At 42.4% G+C, this 20,028-nt stretch overlaps 1 protein-coding gene across 1 annotated transcript in view; it reads right to left on the bottom strand.

Annotated features, from left to right (window-relative positions):
* The window catches only part of LOC126416123 (protein DEK-like), a 41,619-nt gene that overhangs the window by 3,621 nt on the left and 17,970 nt on the right, over positions 1-20,028 (bottom strand). Inside the window, exons 6-8 of the mRNA XM_050083648.1 lie at positions 3,940-4,159; positions 377-571; positions 65-217 (exon numbers count right to left, since the gene is read on the bottom strand). Of these exons, the coding sequence (XP_049939605.1) occupies positions 65-217; positions 377-571; positions 3,940-4,159 (568 nt within the window). The remainder of the gene's footprint in view (positions 1-64; positions 218-376; positions 572-3,939; positions 4,160-20,028) is intronic.

The following is a 20,028-nucleotide window of genomic DNA, read 5'->3' as shown; positions in this document are numbered from 1 at the left end:
TATTAACATCACAGCGCAATTAAATGGAAAAGTAGCAGTGCAAAAGTACCTTTTAGATACTTACTGATTTTACTGTTACTTTAATGAAATCCTTCTTGTGGGCCAGGTCAAAATCTGGATAATGAGCATATACTTGTTTACAAACAGTCTTCATTGTTATTTCTTCGAGGTTAGCTCCTTCCAAAATTTCTTTGACATACGACTTTATCTCTTCATCCTGTACAGATAATTAAAAAAATCATTCGCATACATTACACAAACAAGCAAAAAGGTCTTCAAAAGGTGAAATACATAAGAAACAATTTTAAAATTTTGCTAAAAACTGCATACTACGTTCAGTTTGGGTAAGAATAAAAAACAGCAAAAATTTACTTACTGTGGGTGGCGCTTTTGTCTTTTTTGAGAGGGGTTCATCTTCAGATGAAGACTCATCATCACTCTTATTAGAGGTTTTCCGTTTTTTAGCTGAAGATTTCTTCTCAGACTTTTTGTTTGGAGTCTTTTTAGCATTCGCTTTCTTGGATGTCTTTTTAGTTTGGCTTCTGCGACCTTTCTTTGATTTTGACTTGGACTAGAAAGAAAAAATAATTTTAAAAATCAGCTGCTAAAAATTAACTACAGAACAAAGTTCAGGTGTATAAATTTAAGAACTGTGAAACAAATATTGGTGAAACAAGGACACATCTATCTCTCTCAGAGCAGCAGTGCTCTGTCCCCTCCTAAACTGTTGGACAAAAATTGCAAGTTGTCATAAATCACAAGCCACCCATGCTTATTCTCGCACATTTTTGGCAGTTTGGATGTTGTTTCTTTTTTTTTGTGTGTGTGTGAAACCAGGTGTCCAGATATATTAACTATTACACCTGTTGGGACTGGTGCTTTGTAATAAGAGGATACCCCCCCAACAACCTTCAGTTAAGTGGGGTGGCTTCTGTGCCTTATTAATATAGACAGCAGGGTACCACAACAGAGGTATTTCTGGAGGAACCACATAAACCCGTGGTTCCTGAAGAGGGACAGGGGGCATTCTGGTACCTGCAAGGGTGGGGGGGGGGGGGGGGGGTCATTCATGTGGATGATTCACTGATCTTGGACTTGTAGCACTTAGCCAACAAAGTCTTGCTAGATTGGTACAGCGAAAATTTGAAAGCAAGGGGCTTATTGCTGTTATTTTCCCCACTAGTGCTTGCAGCTCTACTGTATTCTGTTGGTTCTGGAGATAAAAAGAGTCCCCCATGCAGATCTACAGGGGAATTTCGTCATCAGGGAAAACAAAATTAGTATTCTACAGGTTGGAGCATGGATTGTTGGATTCATTAATCAGGCAGGGAGGTTAAGAATTTAAAAAGAGAAATATAACAACAGAAACAATTTTTGACAAAATAAGATAATTTGATAAAATCTACTCAACACACAGCAAGAGAACACACACAAACAATTATAATTAGGCAAGGTTTTGGAGCCAGTGGCTCCTCCAGACAGAAAGGCTGAAGGGGAAGGGTGAGGGATGAAGGAAAAGGACTGGAGATGTCTAGGAAAAGGGGCAGATTTCGGTGAAGTCATCCAGAACCGCAGGTCAGGCGAGACTTGCCGGACAAGATGAAAAGGACATTGGTTTAACACTCATGAAAGAAGATAGTATATGTAGAAAAATCTGCAGACCTCATAAAAAATTTCAAATTGCCTTCAAAATATGTCTTCCCATTATATAATTAGATTTTAAACTGCAGATCATTTCCAAGAGCAGATACTGGCTGATCATAATTTACTGATTATGGTCATCAGATTATGGAAGAATTCATAAAATTAAGAAGATGGGCTCTGGATAAATTGAAAGAAGCAGGGATGTTAACAGTTTGAAAGGAAGCCTTAGAAAAACTAAAACAAACAACAGAAGGAAGTACAATAAGAGGAATGGGTAGTGCCAAGAAATGGAAGTGAACACAGCAGAGTACCAAATACATTAACAACAACAAAAACAAAATAAGGATAATGGAACATGATCCAATTAAATCAGGCGATGTTCAGAGAATTAAAATTGGGAAATGAGACACTAGAAGAAGTGTTTGCTATCTGGCAGCGAAGTAAATGCTTATGGTTAATTAGGAGAGGATTAAAATGCAGACTGGAAATAGCAACAAAATTATTTTTGAAAAACCAATCCGTTAACACTTTACACTTCAATGCTATGAAGACTTCCCTCAATATTCTTCCGAGTTAGCCTTTTATGTAATTGGTATGTGGACAAACAGTTCAGACAGAAGAGAATATAAGCCTCTGAAATATTTGGCTACAGAAGAATGCTAGAGATTAGTTGGGTATATCAAGTAATGAGGTAGTACTGAATAAAACTTGAGAAAAAGAGACACATCACTGTCTAAAAGAAGGAACCCGTTTAAAGGATACCTTCTTGGGCATCAAATACCGGTAAATTTAGTAATGGAGAAAAGTGTGGAAGGTCAAAACTGTACAGGCCGACAAATACATCACAAGTTCAAATGAATGTAGATTCAGTAATTACAACACAGACACAGTGAGGCATACACAGGACAGACTAGCATGGAGTGTTGCATCAAACTAGTCTAACTCTTCCTTTTGACGAGTACTGAGAAAAGTAAACACTTATGCTGACCACACTAAACCCAATGACTGGCCTCTTATAGGCCTGGCTCTTCCCAGTTTTGTTAACTGGTAAGGCACTGCATGCAGAATGTTTATAAGTCCCACTGTGGCACACCATTTAAACTAGTCGAACTGGTGTTTTAGTACACACTCCACTTAGGAATAAATAGGAGCACAGCCACCTGATATTTTGTTCTTATCCACTCAGGGACTGGATGTTGTGTTGTCCTAATCATCATCATTTCACCCCCATCGATGCGCAGGTCGCCGAAGTGGCGTCAAATCAAAAGACTTGCACCAGGCGAGCGGTCTACCTGACAGGAGGCCCTCGTCACACGACACTACTACTACTACTACTACTACTACTACTACTACCTGGGATAAGGTGGAGGTGATTATCATCAGTCCAAAGACTGGATTCATGCTACTCTCCACATCAAATCACTATCTTCTGCAAGTCTCACTGCTGTGTTTATTGCACCTTACATTCTTGGAACCTGCTTGTTGTAGTGAAACTCTGTAATTTTGACCCTATTTTCTGGTTGCATCAGGATGTTTTCTAGCAACATATTCCTTTCTTTAGTCAAACTTTGGAATAAAGCTGTTATTTCTCAAACTAAATTCAGTGCCTTTCGTAAGTTACTTTATTTATCCACCTGATATTTAGCACACACTTCTGTGGCACCACATTTCACAATACTCTATTCTGTATTGTTCACTGTCCACATTTCTCTCGTGTACGAGGCTCCACTATGGAAAACTACCTTTAGAAAAGACTTCAAATTAAATTTATGTTCATTGTTAGCGACATCATCTTTCAGAAACTTTGCCATTTGCAGTCTACAGTTTGTATCCTCTACTTCTCCAATTGTCAGTTATATTGTAACCCAAACTGCAAAATGCTTACCACTTTTAGTAGTTAATTTCCTAATCTCATTCCCATAACATCACCAGACTGGACTCCATTACACTCCCTTACCCTTATATTACTTTCACTGATGCTCATCCCAAAATCTCTTTCCAAGACCTAACCATTCGAGTCAACAAATCTCCCAGAAGTTCTTTGTTTTCTATGAGGCAGCTATACTTTTTCACATAGAACAAAATTGAGAATTCATGATAATCGTGTAAGTTCATTGGTCCTTCATTCTATCTCACGTAGAGATAGATCAGTTACACTCTAATTTATGGCACCACTGCAGATTAATATAATTCTACATAATTGGTCATTATTTTTGGTCCTTTACCCAACACCATAAAAGACCACTACTTGTGAATATAACATCTGCCCAAAATTTAATTAAATTGTTTAATTACCTCTGAATCATCACTGCTAGCTTCTTCATCAGGTTCGTCTTCCTCATCTTCCTTATCACTTTCATCTTCTTTGTCTGTTGCTTTATCTTCTGATTTCGAAAGATCCTTTTTATCTTCATCCATGTTGTCTTCGCCATCCGATGAATCTTCCTTTAAGCTCTTTCTATGCGCTTTAGCCCTCTTTGAACGTGGCGTTCGTTTCTCTGTTTCATCTTCCGATCTGTAAAATTGAAAATTCACGATAAGCATGTAACCAAAAAAGGTTCTTGTAATGATACCACTGATGACTTTATTTACCCAGTGGTTCGTTTTAACTAGTGACAATAGCACTTAAGCCTGCATTTAATCAATGTGAGACAGGGAAGGGCACTATCTTGTGAGTTCTAATATGAATCCAATAATGCCACGAAAGAAAACTACTCCAAGCGAGGCAGCAACTTCGTAAAACTGTGGAGATTTAAATTAGAATGATTGGACTAGGAACAGTTTCAAATTAAAATCCTTTTCAGAAGACAGTACCTAACCACAGTACTGTCTGTTCGGACAAAAAAGTGTGTGTGTTTCATTGAAGTGAAGGGCTATACCGGCAGAAGTGTAGCTGTTGGTTGGGACTACCAAGCTTGCCAGGCCTCTGCATAAGACCAGACAAAGAGTGTCTTTCCTTCATCCGGTCCTGATCTCTCCCTCCCTTGTTTTTCAGTCAGGTAAAGATGGAAGCCCTGGGAAGGTTGTCTGCCTCAGGAATAGCAGGGTGTATACGTGGACAAGGAAAAAATAATTCACGGATTTTTCCCGGTTAAAAATACGTTTTCTCCCGGGTGACAGTATATTTTCCCTTATCAATCCATTGAATGGTTACGGTTTTATACGCGGGCGTACAATATCCAGGCATTTTAAAAAACGAAACTCAGGGAGAAAGACACGTTTTGGAAACATCTTTGATGTGCAGCAACATGTACGCTACTTATTTTCGTATTACGAAGTATACACTGGAATTCCACCAAACACTGCATGTTACTTCCCGAATCATTGAAATCGAGATTTCGATGCGCTTTTGTAGGCCGTTCGTAGCTCATGTCACGTGATCTCGCCAGCCGATGACAGCAGATATTCAGAGCATAGGACACGTGATGTAGTCAGCCAACAGCAACATCACTTTTGAGTATCACGAACACAAAAACAGGGAAAGTTAATAGTTTAAATTAATATACATAGTGTTGCTACAAGAAAAGTGAAGTTTTCACACGTAATATTGTTCTCAAGCTGCAAGAGAAGCTAAGCTTTCACATAAACTGTTGATCTTTTTTGCGCGTGTTACACTTAAAGATAGATCACACAAATGTGCCAATAAAATTTTTAATAATGACATAAATGTCTGACCTTCAGGGTTTGAAATTCTTCTAAATGGGATGTCATCAAAGAGTTAATTTTTAAATGAGAGTCAAACTCTCTGTGATATAATAAATTCATGGAACATTCTTGCACATAGTTCAACTTACGTAAAAGAATATTTACTTTGAAAGGAACACTTTTCAAACCACAATTCACAATATTTTCCCGCGACCAGTTAGAAATAGGTTCGTTTCAGCAGTTGCCAGAAAGCGCAGATAACAGGCGACACCGAGCTTGGGTAGCTATCACGACGTAGGAAGACCGTATGTACGTACGTGTAAAATATTGAAAGATCATACATTATGTCATAAAAGAAACAAGACATCAGAGGATACTGCAAGAGCATCGGAATTTCGTGAACAATATTAAAATGTGCACATTTAAAGTGCATGCTTAAAGTGCACATTCGTATGTCCGGATTCCCAATGATGTAGATCTCTACCTGATATTAAGCTTTCCAGTGTGGTTTTCGGGTTGTAAATTTTCTTGGAGCACCAGTACTGTATTATATCATGTTTGGTTCTTTATTATGACATAATGCCATCTGTGCTAGAAAATGAAAACATGCACTTCAAATGCATCGAACAATTGAAATTAGCCTGTACTGTGGAAATAAACATTTCGTTTCAAATACATTGATTGCCTCTGCGGAAAAGGTTAACGAAAGTCAAATTTCTTTAGCAAACAGACAAAAACAACTTCATTGTTCCGTAAGGCGATTAATGCTTGACTGCCAGAAAGGTGGAAATAAAATAAAATCTGTAACTAATGACATATTTCAGCCTTTCATAATTAGGTGAATGTGTTTTAATTCACTTGATATCTCCCGGACACACATATCCGTTTTGTTTTCATTTGACGTGAGAGTAAACGAAGGGGAAACAGCAAAATCACTAAATGTAAACACGGGGCATGTCGAGACTACCCACTATAACTCAGACTGCTCTGCACATCAGCCCCGGATCTACGACATTTGCGAACCGGGTTAATACTAAAAAAAAAATCGAATTTTCAAAATACGTTCATCTTGTAGCGCACATCTTTCTGAAAAGTCTAAAACATAAAACATAAAGCATATGTATTCGAGGAAATGTAAGACATATTTGGTCTTAAGTACGCAAAAGTGCAGTGCCATGCTTCTTCATAAAGCATTTTCTACCGCATGTCCAAACTATATTCAGGCGAGTGGAAATTGACATGTCCTGTGGTGCCTCTCCTGTTCCCAGTCGGCCGGTTTGACAGCCTGCCCCTCTTAAAAAAAATATTGCGATTAATAGCAGATGGGATTATTTGTAATAAAACCAATACTGACAAGAGATAAGCAAGAAATTACAAATTTCTTCAAACCTTAGCTCCTAGCGTTTTTTTTTTTTTTTTTTTCTCTCTCTCTAATCTTGCTACAGGCAATGGCCTTGCCGCAGTAGATACACCAGTTCCCGTGAGGTCACTGAAGTTAAGCGCTGTCGGGCGTGGCCGGCACTTGGATGGGTGACCATCAGCCGCCATGCGCTGTTGTCATTTTTCGGGGTGCACTCAGCCTTGTGATGCCAACTGAGGAGCTACTCGACCAAATAGTAGCGGCTCCGGTCAAAGAAAACCATCATAATGACCGGGAGAGCAGTGTGCTGACCACACGCCCCTCCTATCAGCATCCTCAACTGAGGATGACACGGCGGTCGGATGGTCCCGATGGGCCACTTGTGCCCTGAAGACGGAGTGTTTTAATCTTGCTACAGCTTTACATGGCATGCTTTCCTTTCTGTGACAGAATCTATTATCTCATCAAAGTTCGTCAAACGTTTTGCTACATGAAAAATCGAAATGTTATCTAATACTGAAAATGCCGTCAATACAAATAATACCCAAGACTGGTGTGGTTTCTCGATCTGATTACGTCTATTTTGTCACTGTCTGCTACATAAAACAAAATAGGCCCTTCTAATATGGCAGCTATTTTGTAACACACCAAATAAACAAAACTGTTTTGGCACAAATGGCCATTTTTATAACACTACAGAATATAATCCACAAAGTACCAATATCAAATGCCTATTAGGCCTACCACAAGCAAAAAGCTTTATCTTAGGAAATAATTTCACATTTCATTCATACACACCAGCTTCTCAAGCATGACATCGAAAAGTAGTATTACGAAATTTTTATGTAAATATGGAATCGTCTTATTCTTCCATAATTTGTGTCGTGTCCCTGTTTCTTCTCCTTCCTCGTTCCAACAATCTTGTCATCACCAATTCTGTAGCTATTGCTGCCATTGTCAAAATTTGTTCGCCGATTAACTTCACTAACCCTGTCAGAATCAAGGGTTTAGTTAACCCGCGATTATTTTCCAGTTGGACGTTATTACGTATTCGAACAACATGTTTTCCACATTACTTCCAGAATAGAACTTACGCGTCTGCTAGTCGGGGACTGTACAACTGGTCCTTACTAGTGTAGTGATCTGGCCAAAAATTTTCTGTCAAAATTTCATTTTCTTGGGTACACGGAGAGGATAATACGTAATCTTTCTCACCTGTTATTCCTGTAAGTCGTTTATTTCCATTCTGGTAGTCTGAATCTATGGATTTCTCTAGTAATTATAACAATGCTGATCATTCGCAAACCCAATCAACCACATAATCAGAGAGCAATTGGCATTCATCCATTTACTCCCTCAGCTCGTATTGCCCCGCCCCCTTTTGTCTGCGGAAAGTTTATTTTTAGATGCGACGAGGATTCTCCTGATAGAGACATCACGTACACTATGCATGCATTCAAACCAACTTATGATTCATTCAGAAATCAACTTAAAATGTGTTCAAAAATGTTCAAAAACCAACGGGAAAGTGTTTCAAAATCATATGAATAATCTGGTTATAATAGAGGGAAACATTCCACGTGGGAAATATATATCTAAAAACAAAGATGATGTGACTTACCAAATGAAAGTGCTGGCAGGTCGACAGACACACAAACAAACACAAACATACACACAAAATTCAAGCTTTCGCAACAAACTGTTGCCTCATCAGGAAAGAGGGAAGGAGAGGGGAAGACGAAAGGAAGTGGGTTTTAAAGGAGAGGGTAAGGAGTCATTCCAATCCCGGGAGCGGAAAGACTTACCTTAGGGGGAAAAAAGGACAGGTATACACTCGCACACACGCACATATCCATCCACACATACAGACACAAGCAGACATATGTCTGCTTGTGTCTGTATGTGTGGATGGATATGTGCGTGTGTGCGAGTGTATACCTGTCCTTTTTTCCCCCTAAGGTAAGTCTTTCCGCTCCCGGGATTGGAATGACTCCTTACCCTCTCCTTTAAAACCCACTTCCTTTCGTCTTCCCCTCTCCTTCCCTCTTTCCTGATGAGGCAACAGTTTGTTGCGAAAGCTTGAATTTTGTGTGTATGTTTGTGTTTGTTCATATGAATAATCGATAGACAAACGTGCGCTGGATGCTAGGCGCTTTGTGAAACAAGTTTTCTTTCCTCAAGAATATGAATTTAGCGACCCCTTTTTCCGGTAGCATCTAGCTGCTTGCTGCGACTGCTTGCACAGTCAACAGCCACATTCCTGTAGCCAGAAGCGGGAGAATCTACTGCTCAAACGTGACTCAACTGTGCATGCGCATGAGCCCGCGCATAACTGCTAAAACAAATCGAATGTAAACAGTTGCGACTTCACACTCATTGGAGGCAATTTGTTGTTATGAAGCACTGCGTAGTCTTCCTAAAGCCTTTGACACATTTTCAATTGGCAGACACTTGCATGAGCACTGTGTCGTCGTCATATATGGCGCATTTTCTTTGCAATTTAAGTTATTTTCGTTTTTTCTCTCTTATGTTTTATTGTTGATGAATTATTCTGCAGTAGCGGGATACAGTAATATCCTTTGTTAGAGATCGGTTCTTACCAGTCAAAATTACAAAAATTTAACTAAAAACTCAAACAATGAAAAATTCCCGGAATTCTACAAATATCCTGGGGTTTTCCCGTTTTCTCCTGGATGAAAAAATTCCCGGGTTTTTCCCGGATCTCCCAGTTGTCCCGGGTAGTATACACCCTGAATAGCAACCCAAAATACTGCCCAGTCCTCCAGAGTGAGAATTGACTCGTTTGACCAAATCCCAGCACTTGTAAAAAATGTTTTCCCCATTTAAAATCTGTCAAAAGCCTAAAAAAATAAAATAAAAAAAATAACAGGACTGTACCATAGCTAGAGGAAACTACTGTTTATAACAATGTGGAATAGGCCAGGTTTTGAGCACAAAGGAAAGAAGTATTCCAGAAATGAGGGAGGCTGAAGACACGTGTGTCCTCAATAAAATGAAGGTCAAGGTGGAAGGGAAATAAAAACATGACAGATCACCGATCTGATGGAATTACATTTTCCTGAAAACCTGCCTGTCAACCTTATCTTCAACAGCAGAAGCTGAAGCAATGAATTAAAATTTGTGCCCTGGCTGGGACATGGACCCAGCCTGCTCTAGGCAGTTGTGGTAATCACTACATCACTGTAACAATGTAGCTGCCACAGTTCCAAGGATCACCTTAGTCTAATGCCCTCCCTAAAACAAGCTTACGACTCACATCTTCGGCCCTTTTTCACCACTTAAATCATCAGTATTGACGAGGCTCTCCGACATTGGAATAGCATCCCAGCTTTGTACGCAATAGGGAAACCGTGTCTGTACCTTAGGTATAGATGATCTATTGATCCTACAGAATTACATTTTCCATTGAAGGCATAGGAGTCAACATTATCTTCACTAAATCAATTTTAATTCATTGCTTCAGCTTCTACCCTCAAAGATAAAGTTGAGTCTCCAGGAAAATTTAATTCCTTCAGATCAATGGATCACCTACGCCTGAGGTACAGGCACGATTTGCCCATTATGTACAAAGCTGGGGTGCTGGAGAGCCTAAACAATACTGACAATTTACCGGGAAAAATGGGCTGAAGATGTGAACTGAAGTTAGGGATGGCACATACCCACAATGCTACAGTGGTGTGGTTGTTACCACATTTGCCCAGTAAGCAGGACACTCAGTTGATTGCTTGTAGCAGATTACACTCCTTTTTACACTGACATAAAAATGAGGAAAGGACCAAGACAGGGTGTATACGGGGACAAGGAAAAAAAATTCCCAGACTATTCCCGGATATCCCGTTTAAAAAATATGCTTTTTCCCAGGTGAAAATACACTTTTTCTGTGCTAAGTGACAGTAGGTTTTCTGCAGATTTTCCCTTGGAACTGTAAAACTTATCAATCCTTTGAATGGTTAACGTTTTACACAATCGCGCAGAACTTCCCGGTGTGTGTGTGTGTGTGTGTGTGTGTGTGTGTGTGTGTGTGTGTGTGTGTGTGTGTGTGTGTGTGTGTGTGTGTGTGTGGGGGGGGGGGGGGGGGGGGGGCAGAGAAGTTTTGGAGATACTTTTAATTTAAAAAAAGGAGAGAAGTTTTGGAAAGACCTTTGATTTGCAGCAACATATACGCTGCATATTTTCGTATTACGAAAGTATAAATACGAACTGCACCAAACACAGCGCGTTAGTTTCCAGAGCGTTGAAACTGAGGTTGCGATGTCCTTTTGTAAGCGAGTCATATCTCAAGCCACGAGATCTCGCCAGCCAATGACAGCAGCTATTCAGAGCATAGCACACGTGTTATAGTCAGCCAATAGCAAGATCACTGGTTACATAGCGCGAACACGCAAGAGGAAAAGTTAACGGTTTACATTAATGTACACAGTACCGTATATCTACAAGAAAAGCTAAGCTTTCACGTATAATTTCTCTAAGATTAACATGCTACAACAGAAACTAAGTTTTCACATGTAATATTGATTTTTTTTTGCGTGTGTTGAAGATACATCACACAAATGTGCCAGTAAATTTAAAATTCTGACAAATGTCTCGGCTCGAAATTCTTGTAAGTAGCTGGTCCTCAAACTGTTCAGTTTCGAATGCTCTGTGATTTAGATATCCATACCACTTTCTCATATGTAACATAATTCATCTTGCATAAAAAGAAATTTACTTTGAAAGTAACGCTTTTCTAATCACCGTTCGCAATATTATCCGGAGACTGTTAGAAATAGATTTGATTTACCAGTTGCCAGAGAGTGCCAGAAAAACAGGCATTATTGTGCGTGTGCAACTGTATTGGTGTAGGAAGCCCGCATCTTAGTGTGTATTAAGCTTGTCAGTGTGGCTTTTGGGGCGTAAATTTTCTTGGAGTACCAGTACTCTGCGATCTCATTTTTGGTTCTTTATTATGGCATAATGCCATATATGGCAGAAGATGACAACGTGCACCTAAAATTAGCTTTGCTTGGAACTAGGCAATACTGTAGAATGAAAAACTTCTTTTCAAATAAAATGACTGCCTCAGCGGAAAGATTAATAAAGCCAAATTTCTTTAGAAAACTTGCAAAATTAACTTCACTGTTCTGCAAGGCGATTAATGCTTGACTGCTACAAACTTTGAAATAAAATAAAATCAGAAAACTGAAATTAATAATACATTTTTGCCCTCCGTAATTATGTGAATGTATTTTATTTCACTTGATAACTTCCGGCCACAGAAATCAGTTGTTTTCATTTGATGTGGGAGCTGTACACGAAGAGAAGCAGCGAAATCACTTAACGTAAACACGGGTCACGTGGAGAACCCCCTCCCCACTACAACTCTGTGCAAGCGTGAATCTGGCAGCTAGGGCGCGGGAGAAAAATATTTCTCGTTTGCATCTGGCTGCTTGCTGCTACTACCGATACAGCTAACAGCCAAACTTCAAGTAGCGGGAGAAGGTACTGCTTATACGCGAGTCAAATGAGCATGCGCAACAGACCGCTGGCAATTGGTCAAACGAACCTTACGTGAACAGTTGTGACGTCATGCTCATAGCAAGCCGTTTATTGTTACGAAGAATTACAGTCTGCACCCTACGGCCTTTGACATATTTTTGCTATCTGCAGACGCTTGTGCGTGCACGGTGTTTTGTTGTTGTAAATTGCACATTTCCTTTGCCACTAAAGTTTTATTTTTTTCCCTCTTGTTTATATTTTCTTGCTGCAGTATCATTCTCCAGTAGCAGGATACAATAACATTCTTTGCTAGAGAATCAATTCTGCAGTCAAAATTACAAAAATTTAACTGAAAGCTAAAACAATGAAAAATTCCCGGGTTTTACCCGGATGAAAAAATTCCAGGGTTTTTCCAGGATTTCCCGGTTGTCCCGGGTCGTAGACACCCTGCAAGAGATGGATTTCCATAGCTGTCCATAATAGGCATATAACAGATATACAATGCTGGGATGAAATTGACGAGAAGATAATCACTGGAAATAAAATACGGACACAAAATCATCACTATCAGAGCTTACACCCCTACAAATGATGTTTACTGTAAATTTGAAGATCAGTTTTATGATATTAACAATGGTGCTAGAGGAAATAATTGCCCATAAGGAACATATTTTAATGGGAAAATAGAGGCTGGCCATCGATAAGTCTACATGTGTATAGAATGTTGTTCAGACCACTTCCTGTTAGGTGCAATGATAGTAGTTACATATACAGGGCCCAAGACAAATTAAACAGGCAAATATTCCCATGATGATAGTGTATGACATACAACTCAGTTAATCTGAAATAAGTCTGTATAACTTCCTAGTAAATTACAATTAGCAAACAAACAAGCACCTAGAAGAAGAAACAGCAGAGCACATGTAGCAAGGAATTTAAAAAAAATCAATACATGAAACAGTATTCGAAGCATTGGGACAGAAAAAAGGAAAATGGCTCCTACAATGGTGGACTCAAAGTACTGAAGAAAGGTTAAATCTCAAAAAGGTTGATGTATAGTAATGACTGAGGACACGAGACAACTTGTACGCCAAGATGAACAAAGCACTAAAAGTGGACAGGTGTAAAAGGAAAAATGCGAGGAAGCCAACCAATGTGGAGGACAGGTCAAAAGTGGCAGCAGCATGGAAAGTAGATGCGGGGCTGATGAAAGAGGTAGAAGAAAGAGCAAAGCTGCCAATTATTTGTCTGATAGAATGGGAGAAGCATTTTAAAGGCCCGCTAACAAGGACACAGTACAAGGAAACAAAGTGGAGAAATTGTAGAAACCATGATGGTGAAGTATAGAAAGTAACCACTGAACGAACAGTAGACAGCCACACAAATGAAAATGGGGACATCACTAGGGCTTGGAAATTTATCAGTGGAGTAAGCAAAGTGTGGCCCAAGCATTATGCCTGAATACCTGAGAAAGTTATTAAATAAATGTATGTGGTATGTGGGGCAGGGATTCCAGCAGAGTGAAACTTTACATATCGAAGCCCCATACATAAAAAAGGAAGCAAGACAGTGCGCAGCAATTTTAGTTGCCTAAGTGTCACAAGTTCAATCAGCAGGCTGTATGGGAGGGTTTTAAAATAAAAAAGGAAGAAGATTATAACAGAGTAGCTTTCAAAAAGGAATGTCATGATTAGGTAACATCTTTACCCTAAGACAGATCATGGACAAGAGATTGTCAAGAGATATAGGCAATAATTTGGTCTTCATAGACCTTGAGAAACCATACGACAGAGCCAATAAAGGTATTGTTTGTTGTGCTGTGATCAGGTGACTTGCCAAAAATGTATAAAATGTATGTAAGAAGTATCACAGACTTTAAAGTCAGCAAAATGTGTCATTAAAGTGGGGAAAGAAATATCTAGAAAGGCCTTCAGAACCAGTAAATAATGAAAACAATTATGCTTTCTGCTTGCCACACTAAGATATATGAGCAGGAGGCACTGGATCTCTTGTTTAGAAAGTGCATGAGCATGGGGACTGAAGAAGGGAACCAACATTATGAACACATTCTTCTACACTGAAGATCAGGTCATTGCAGCAAACAACGAAGAGAATATATCTTACAGGCTTAGGATGTGGACACTGGCGTACATCAAATTAAAATGTGTAAAGGGTTCAAGTATCTGGTCAGTATCTTGTCATATAAAGGAAGATGTGACATATCTAACAGATTAGGCAAGGAAGTGAAGCTATCCAAAAATTAAATCCTGTACTTTGGTGCTCAAAAATGAGTTTAAAGGTTAAAATGCAATTACACAAATCCATTGTGAGCCCAAGAGAAATTAATGGGAGTGAGTTTTGCGAACTCAGAGAAATAAAAAAACTTAGATCTTCAGAACAAACCATTTGGTGGCAGCAGTAGTTGGGGAGTAAAAGTGGAGGGTTGTAAAATGGAAGTGGGGACAGAAATTGGGAAGACTGTTCGTTCAGGGAAAGGAAGGGGTGTTAATGGACTAAACAGTGAGGTCATCAGTCCCTTGCTAGAGAGGACACCTGGAATTAGTGAAGTCAGCCAGATTTTTTATAGTATCCACCATGAGTGCTAAAATCAAGACTATGAAAGCAATACTGATGCCAGAGAAGAGAAATAATTAAGAGAGAGGTAAAAGTATTTGGGGTTGGGCCAGTTTACAGCTCAGAGAGCAGATCTGACACCCCTCCCCCCAAACACACACACACACACACACACACACACACACACACACACACACACCTGTAATCTATCTGATAGCACACAGAAGAGGGGGCAGTAGCCAATCAGCTGTTCCAACTCAAGGTGGATAAGGTCATCTGCATCCACAAATCCATGCCTATGACAAAGTTAATGTAGGGCAAGTAATGGCTTATTTAGCCAATCCACTCCCTGCCACACTTAATGACTTTGAACCCAGAGGTAATGTATGAGAGTAGACCACGAATAGCAGATACTGCGGAGTGACGAGTACCATTGATCAATAGCATGAGGACAGTTTACAGAGTCACTACAAATTACAATATGGTCAAAGGACATCTGTTTAATGAAATGTAGGGCTCTGTTAATAGCTATCAGCTCCACCATAAACAGAGCACATTCCTAGCAACAAATGATACTGCGACTGGAGGGAGATGCAAAATTATATCCCATCCTACACTCAGTTTTAGAGCAAGTCATGTAAATACTATAGCATCCTGATACTTAGGAAGATCTGAAGAACACAACCACAAAAGGTCATGTGAGTGACAAACTTTAATAGATCGGTCCTAATTGGTGGTCTGGGTACTAGCAAAGGAGCACACAGGAATATACAGGGAGCAAACTCAAAAGATGATAGGTGGAGGTCCCAGCAGAGAATCCTAAGGGAAACTCAGCCAAGGGCAAGTGTCACAGGTCAACATTCATTGTATGAATAAAATATTTCATAAATCATATGACTAGGAAATTGTGTGGTACTTGCATAACTAAGCAAGAGCTGGTACTATCAGAACTGAAGCAGTAAGGAGACTGTCTATGGGATTAAACTGTAAAGTGTCAGTGACCAGTCCTACTCCACAATAACATACTGGCTCCAACGATTTCAAAGCTGATGGTACTGTTTAGCCATAAACCTGGCAAACATGCTCCATTCAGGATGAGACCAGGATACAGTAAATACCAAGTAGAGCAGCACAATATGAATACTAAGAGGTGTGGGGTAAGCACGCAGTTAATCTACACTCTGGAAATGGAAAAAAGAACACATTGACACCGGTGTGTCAGACCAACCATACTTGCTCCGGACACTGCGAGAGGGCTGTACAAGCAATGATCACACGCACGGCACAGCAGACACACCAGGAACCGCGGTGTTGGCCGTCGAATGGCGCTAGCTGCGCAGCATTTGTGCACCGCCGCCGTCAGTGTCAGCCAGTTTGCCGTGGCATACGGAGCTCCATCGCAGTCTTTAACACTGGTAGCATGCCGCGACAGCGTGGACGTGAACCGTATGTGCAGTTGACGGACTTTGAGCGAGGGCGTATAGTGGGCATGCGGGAGGCCGGGTGGACGTACCACCGAATTGCTCAACACGTGGGGTGTGAGGTCTCCACAGTACATCGATGTTGTCGCCAGTGGTCGGCGGAAGGTGCACGTGCCCGTCTACCTGGGACCGGACCGCAGCAACGCATGGATGCATGCCAAGACCGTAGGATCCTACGCAGTGCCGTAGGGGACCGCACCGCCACTTCCCAGCAAATTAGGAACACTGTTGCTCCTGGGGTATCGGCGAGGACCATTCGCAACCGTCTCCATGAAGCTGGGCTACGGCCCCGCACACCGTTAGGCCGTCTTCCGCTCACGCCCCAACATCGTGCAGCCCGCCTCCAGTGGTGTCGCGACAGGCATGAATGGAGGGATGAATGGAGACGTGTCGTCTTCAGCGATGAGAGTCGCTTCTGCCTTGGTGCCAATGATGGTCGTATGCGTGTTTGGCGCCGTGCAGGTGAGCGCCACAATCAGGACTGCATACGACCGAGGCACACAGGGCCAACACCCGGCATCATGGTGTGGGGAGCGATCTCCTACACTGGCCGTACACCACTGGTGATCGTCGAGAGGACACTGAATAGTGCACGGTACATCCAAACCGTCATCGAACCCTAAGTTCTACCATTCCTAGACCGGCAATGGAACTTGCTGTTCCAAAAGGACAATGCACGTCTGCATGTATCCCGTGCCACCCAACGTGCTCTAGAAGGTGTAAGTCAACTACCCTGGCCAGCAAGATATCCGGATCTGTCCCCCATTGAGCATGTTTGGGACTGGATGAAGCGTCGTCTCACGCGGTCTGCACGTCCAGCACGAACGCTGGTCCAACTGAGGCGCCAGGTGGAAATGGCATGGCAAGCCGTTCCACAGGACTACATCCAGCATCTCTACGATCGTCTCCATAGGAGAATAGCAGCCTGCATTGCTGCGAAAGGTGGATATACACTGTACTAGTGCCGACATTGTGCATGCTCTGTTGCCAGTATCTATGTGCCTGTGGTTCTGTCAGTGTGATCATGTGATGTATCTGACCCCAGGAATGTGTCAATAAAGTTTCCCCTTCCTGGGACAATGAATTCACAGTGTTCTTATTTCAATTTCCAGGAGTGTATTTTGACAAAAATGGGACAGCCCTGTCAGTCAATATCAAAAGTAAGTACCAAAAATCCGGAGCGCAAAGAAACATTCAAGCACTTGGTACTCAAGTAAGAGTTCTAGATCAGGATGAACCAGTGCAATGACCAAGCAAGACTCATTTTTGTGGGTGAAACCTGTAAACCATGGGAGAGGTTCCAAGCTGAGGCCCTTCAAGTGGCTCTTTGGAGCCGGCATTCGGCCAAGGGTACATATTAGTAGCTACACTGAATGCTAAAGTCGCCATCATACAGTCTGAGTAACCACTCGTCAGACACTAAGCAAAATTGGTATGAAACCTCGAAAGCTCTGGTCGTAAAGGGTAAGTAAAGGTGATGACATCAAGCAATGTAAACACTCCTTGTGATTGGGTCAATGACACTATATTGTGAGAGAAAATCACCTTCAAACCAAATACGACAAAGACCTTGAGTAAATGGAGTGAGTTAGTTTCAGAAATTAAATCATCTGATAATAGACAGATTTAAAAACTGAACCATCTGATAATGAGGTTCAGGGCCTGGGACCATATGGTGTGGCAGGTCAAGAACCTGAAGTAGTTATCAGCCAGTGAAATTACAATGTATTGCAATCATTTTAGTTAAGCCAAAAGATCAGTGGAGATAGTGTAAAGTAGACGACAGTTGAGCAGGTGCCTGAAATGGGATACTGTCATCTGACAGAGGAAGGGGGAGCAGATAGGAAGGGGGGGGAGATAGGAAGGGGGGATAGGAAGGGGGGGAGACAGGAAAATGGGGGGGGGAGACAGGAAAATGGGGGGGGAGACAGGAAATTGGGGGGGGGAGACAGGAAAATGGGGGGGGGAGACAGGAAAATGGGGGGGGGAGACAGGAAAATGGGGGGGGGGGGAGACAGGAAAATGGGGGGGGGGAGACAGGAAAATGGGGGGGGGGAGACAGGAAAATGGGGGGGGAGACAGGAAAATGGGGGGGGAGACAGGAAAATGGGGGGGGAGACAGGAAAATGGGGGGGGAGACAGGAAAATGGGGGGGGAGACAGGAAAATGGGGGGGGAGACAGGAAAATGGGGGGGGAGACAGGAAAATGGGGGGGGAGACAGGAAAATGGGGGGGGAGACAGGAAAATGGGGGGGGAGACAGGAAAATGGGGGGGGGAGACAGGAAAATGGGGGGGGAGACAGGAAAATGGGGGGGGAGACAGGAAAATGGGGGGGGGAGACAGGAAAATGGGGGGGGGGAGACAGGAAAATGGGGGGGAGACAGGAAAATGGGGGGGAGACAGGAAAATGGGGGGGAGACAGGAAAATGGGGGGGAGACAGGAAAATGGGGGGGAGACAGGAAAATGGGGGGGAGACAGGAAAATGGGGGGGAGACAGGAAAATGGGGGGGAGACAGGAAAATGGGGGGGAGACAGGAAAATGGGGGGGAGACAGGAAAATGGGGGGGAGACAGGAAAATGGGGGGGAGACAGGAAAATGGGGGGGAGACAGGAAAATGGGGGGGAGACAGGAAAATGGGGGGGAGACAGGAAAATGGGGGGGAGACAGGAAAATGGGGGGGAGACAGGAAAATGGGGGGGAGACAGGAAAATGGGGGGGAGACAGGAAAATGGGGGGGAGACAGGAAAATGGGGGGGAGACAGGAAAATGGGGGGGAGACAGGAAAATGGGGGGGAGACAGGAAAATGGGGGGGAGACAGGAAAATGGGGGGGAGACAGGAAAATGGGGGGGAGACAGGAAGGGGGGGAGACAGGAAGGGGGGGAGATAGGAAGGGGGGGAGATAGGAAGGGGGGAGATAGGAAGGGGGGGAGATAGGAAGGGGGGGAGATAGGAAGGGGGGGAGATAGGAAGGGGGGGAGATAGGAAGGGGGGGAGATAGGAAGGGGGGGAGATAGGAAGGGGGGGAGATAGGAAGGGGGGGAGATAGGAAGGGGGGGAGATAGGAAGGGGGGGAGATAGGAAGGGGGGGAGATAGGAAGGGGGGAGATAGGAAGGGGGGGAGATAGGAAGGGGGGGAGATAGGAAGGGGGGGAGATAGGAAGGGGGGGAGATAGGAAGGGGGGGAGATAGGAAGGGGGGGAGATAGGAAGGGGGGAGAGAGGGAGTCAACAGAACCCCGGAACACCCATGTTGTACGGCAAACACCCCCCCCCCCCCCCCCGACAGAGGGAGGTATTTATTGAAATCCCAAAAGTACAAGAAAGGTGGTAGAATCAAGATGGGCACCTCAAGGCGCTTGAGTACCCTGCACAGGAGCAAACACATGCAAATGGTGATCACAGAGGTCATTTGGACCTTCTCTGCTACTGCTTGCTATGTGCTACAGAGGGGAATCAACTCACTGATTACACCTGCGCGAACTAACCTGCACACCCCTTCAGATGTGCTCTCAGGGTCAGAATGGTTCAGAGGGAATACACATTAACCTTGAAGGGTTGAAGACAAGTTTTTTTGGAGAGAAACACAGTTGGCAGAAGATAATAGTTTGTTCAAACAAATTTCAAGGCTTGCAGTCAATCATCATCTAATTCATCCAATGATATTTTAACTGGGTATCTGCCAGTCATCTGCAGGTGAAACCATCTAAGATCAGTCTTTGACATCTCACCCAAAGGTGACTGGCAGGTGCCCAGAAAAAATATCGTGGTATGAATTAGACGATGACCAACTGCAAACCAGAAACTCACTTGAACATTCAATTCTT

Source organism: Schistocerca serialis, chromosome 8 (assembly GCF_023864345.2).
Source record: "Schistocerca serialis cubense isolate TAMUIC-IGC-003099 chromosome 8, iqSchSeri2.2, whole genome shotgun sequence".
Lineage (NCBI taxonomy): Eukaryota > Metazoa > Arthropoda > Insecta > Orthoptera > Acrididae > Schistocerca > Schistocerca serialis.
This window is presented reverse-complemented; position numbering and strand designations above follow the sequence as displayed.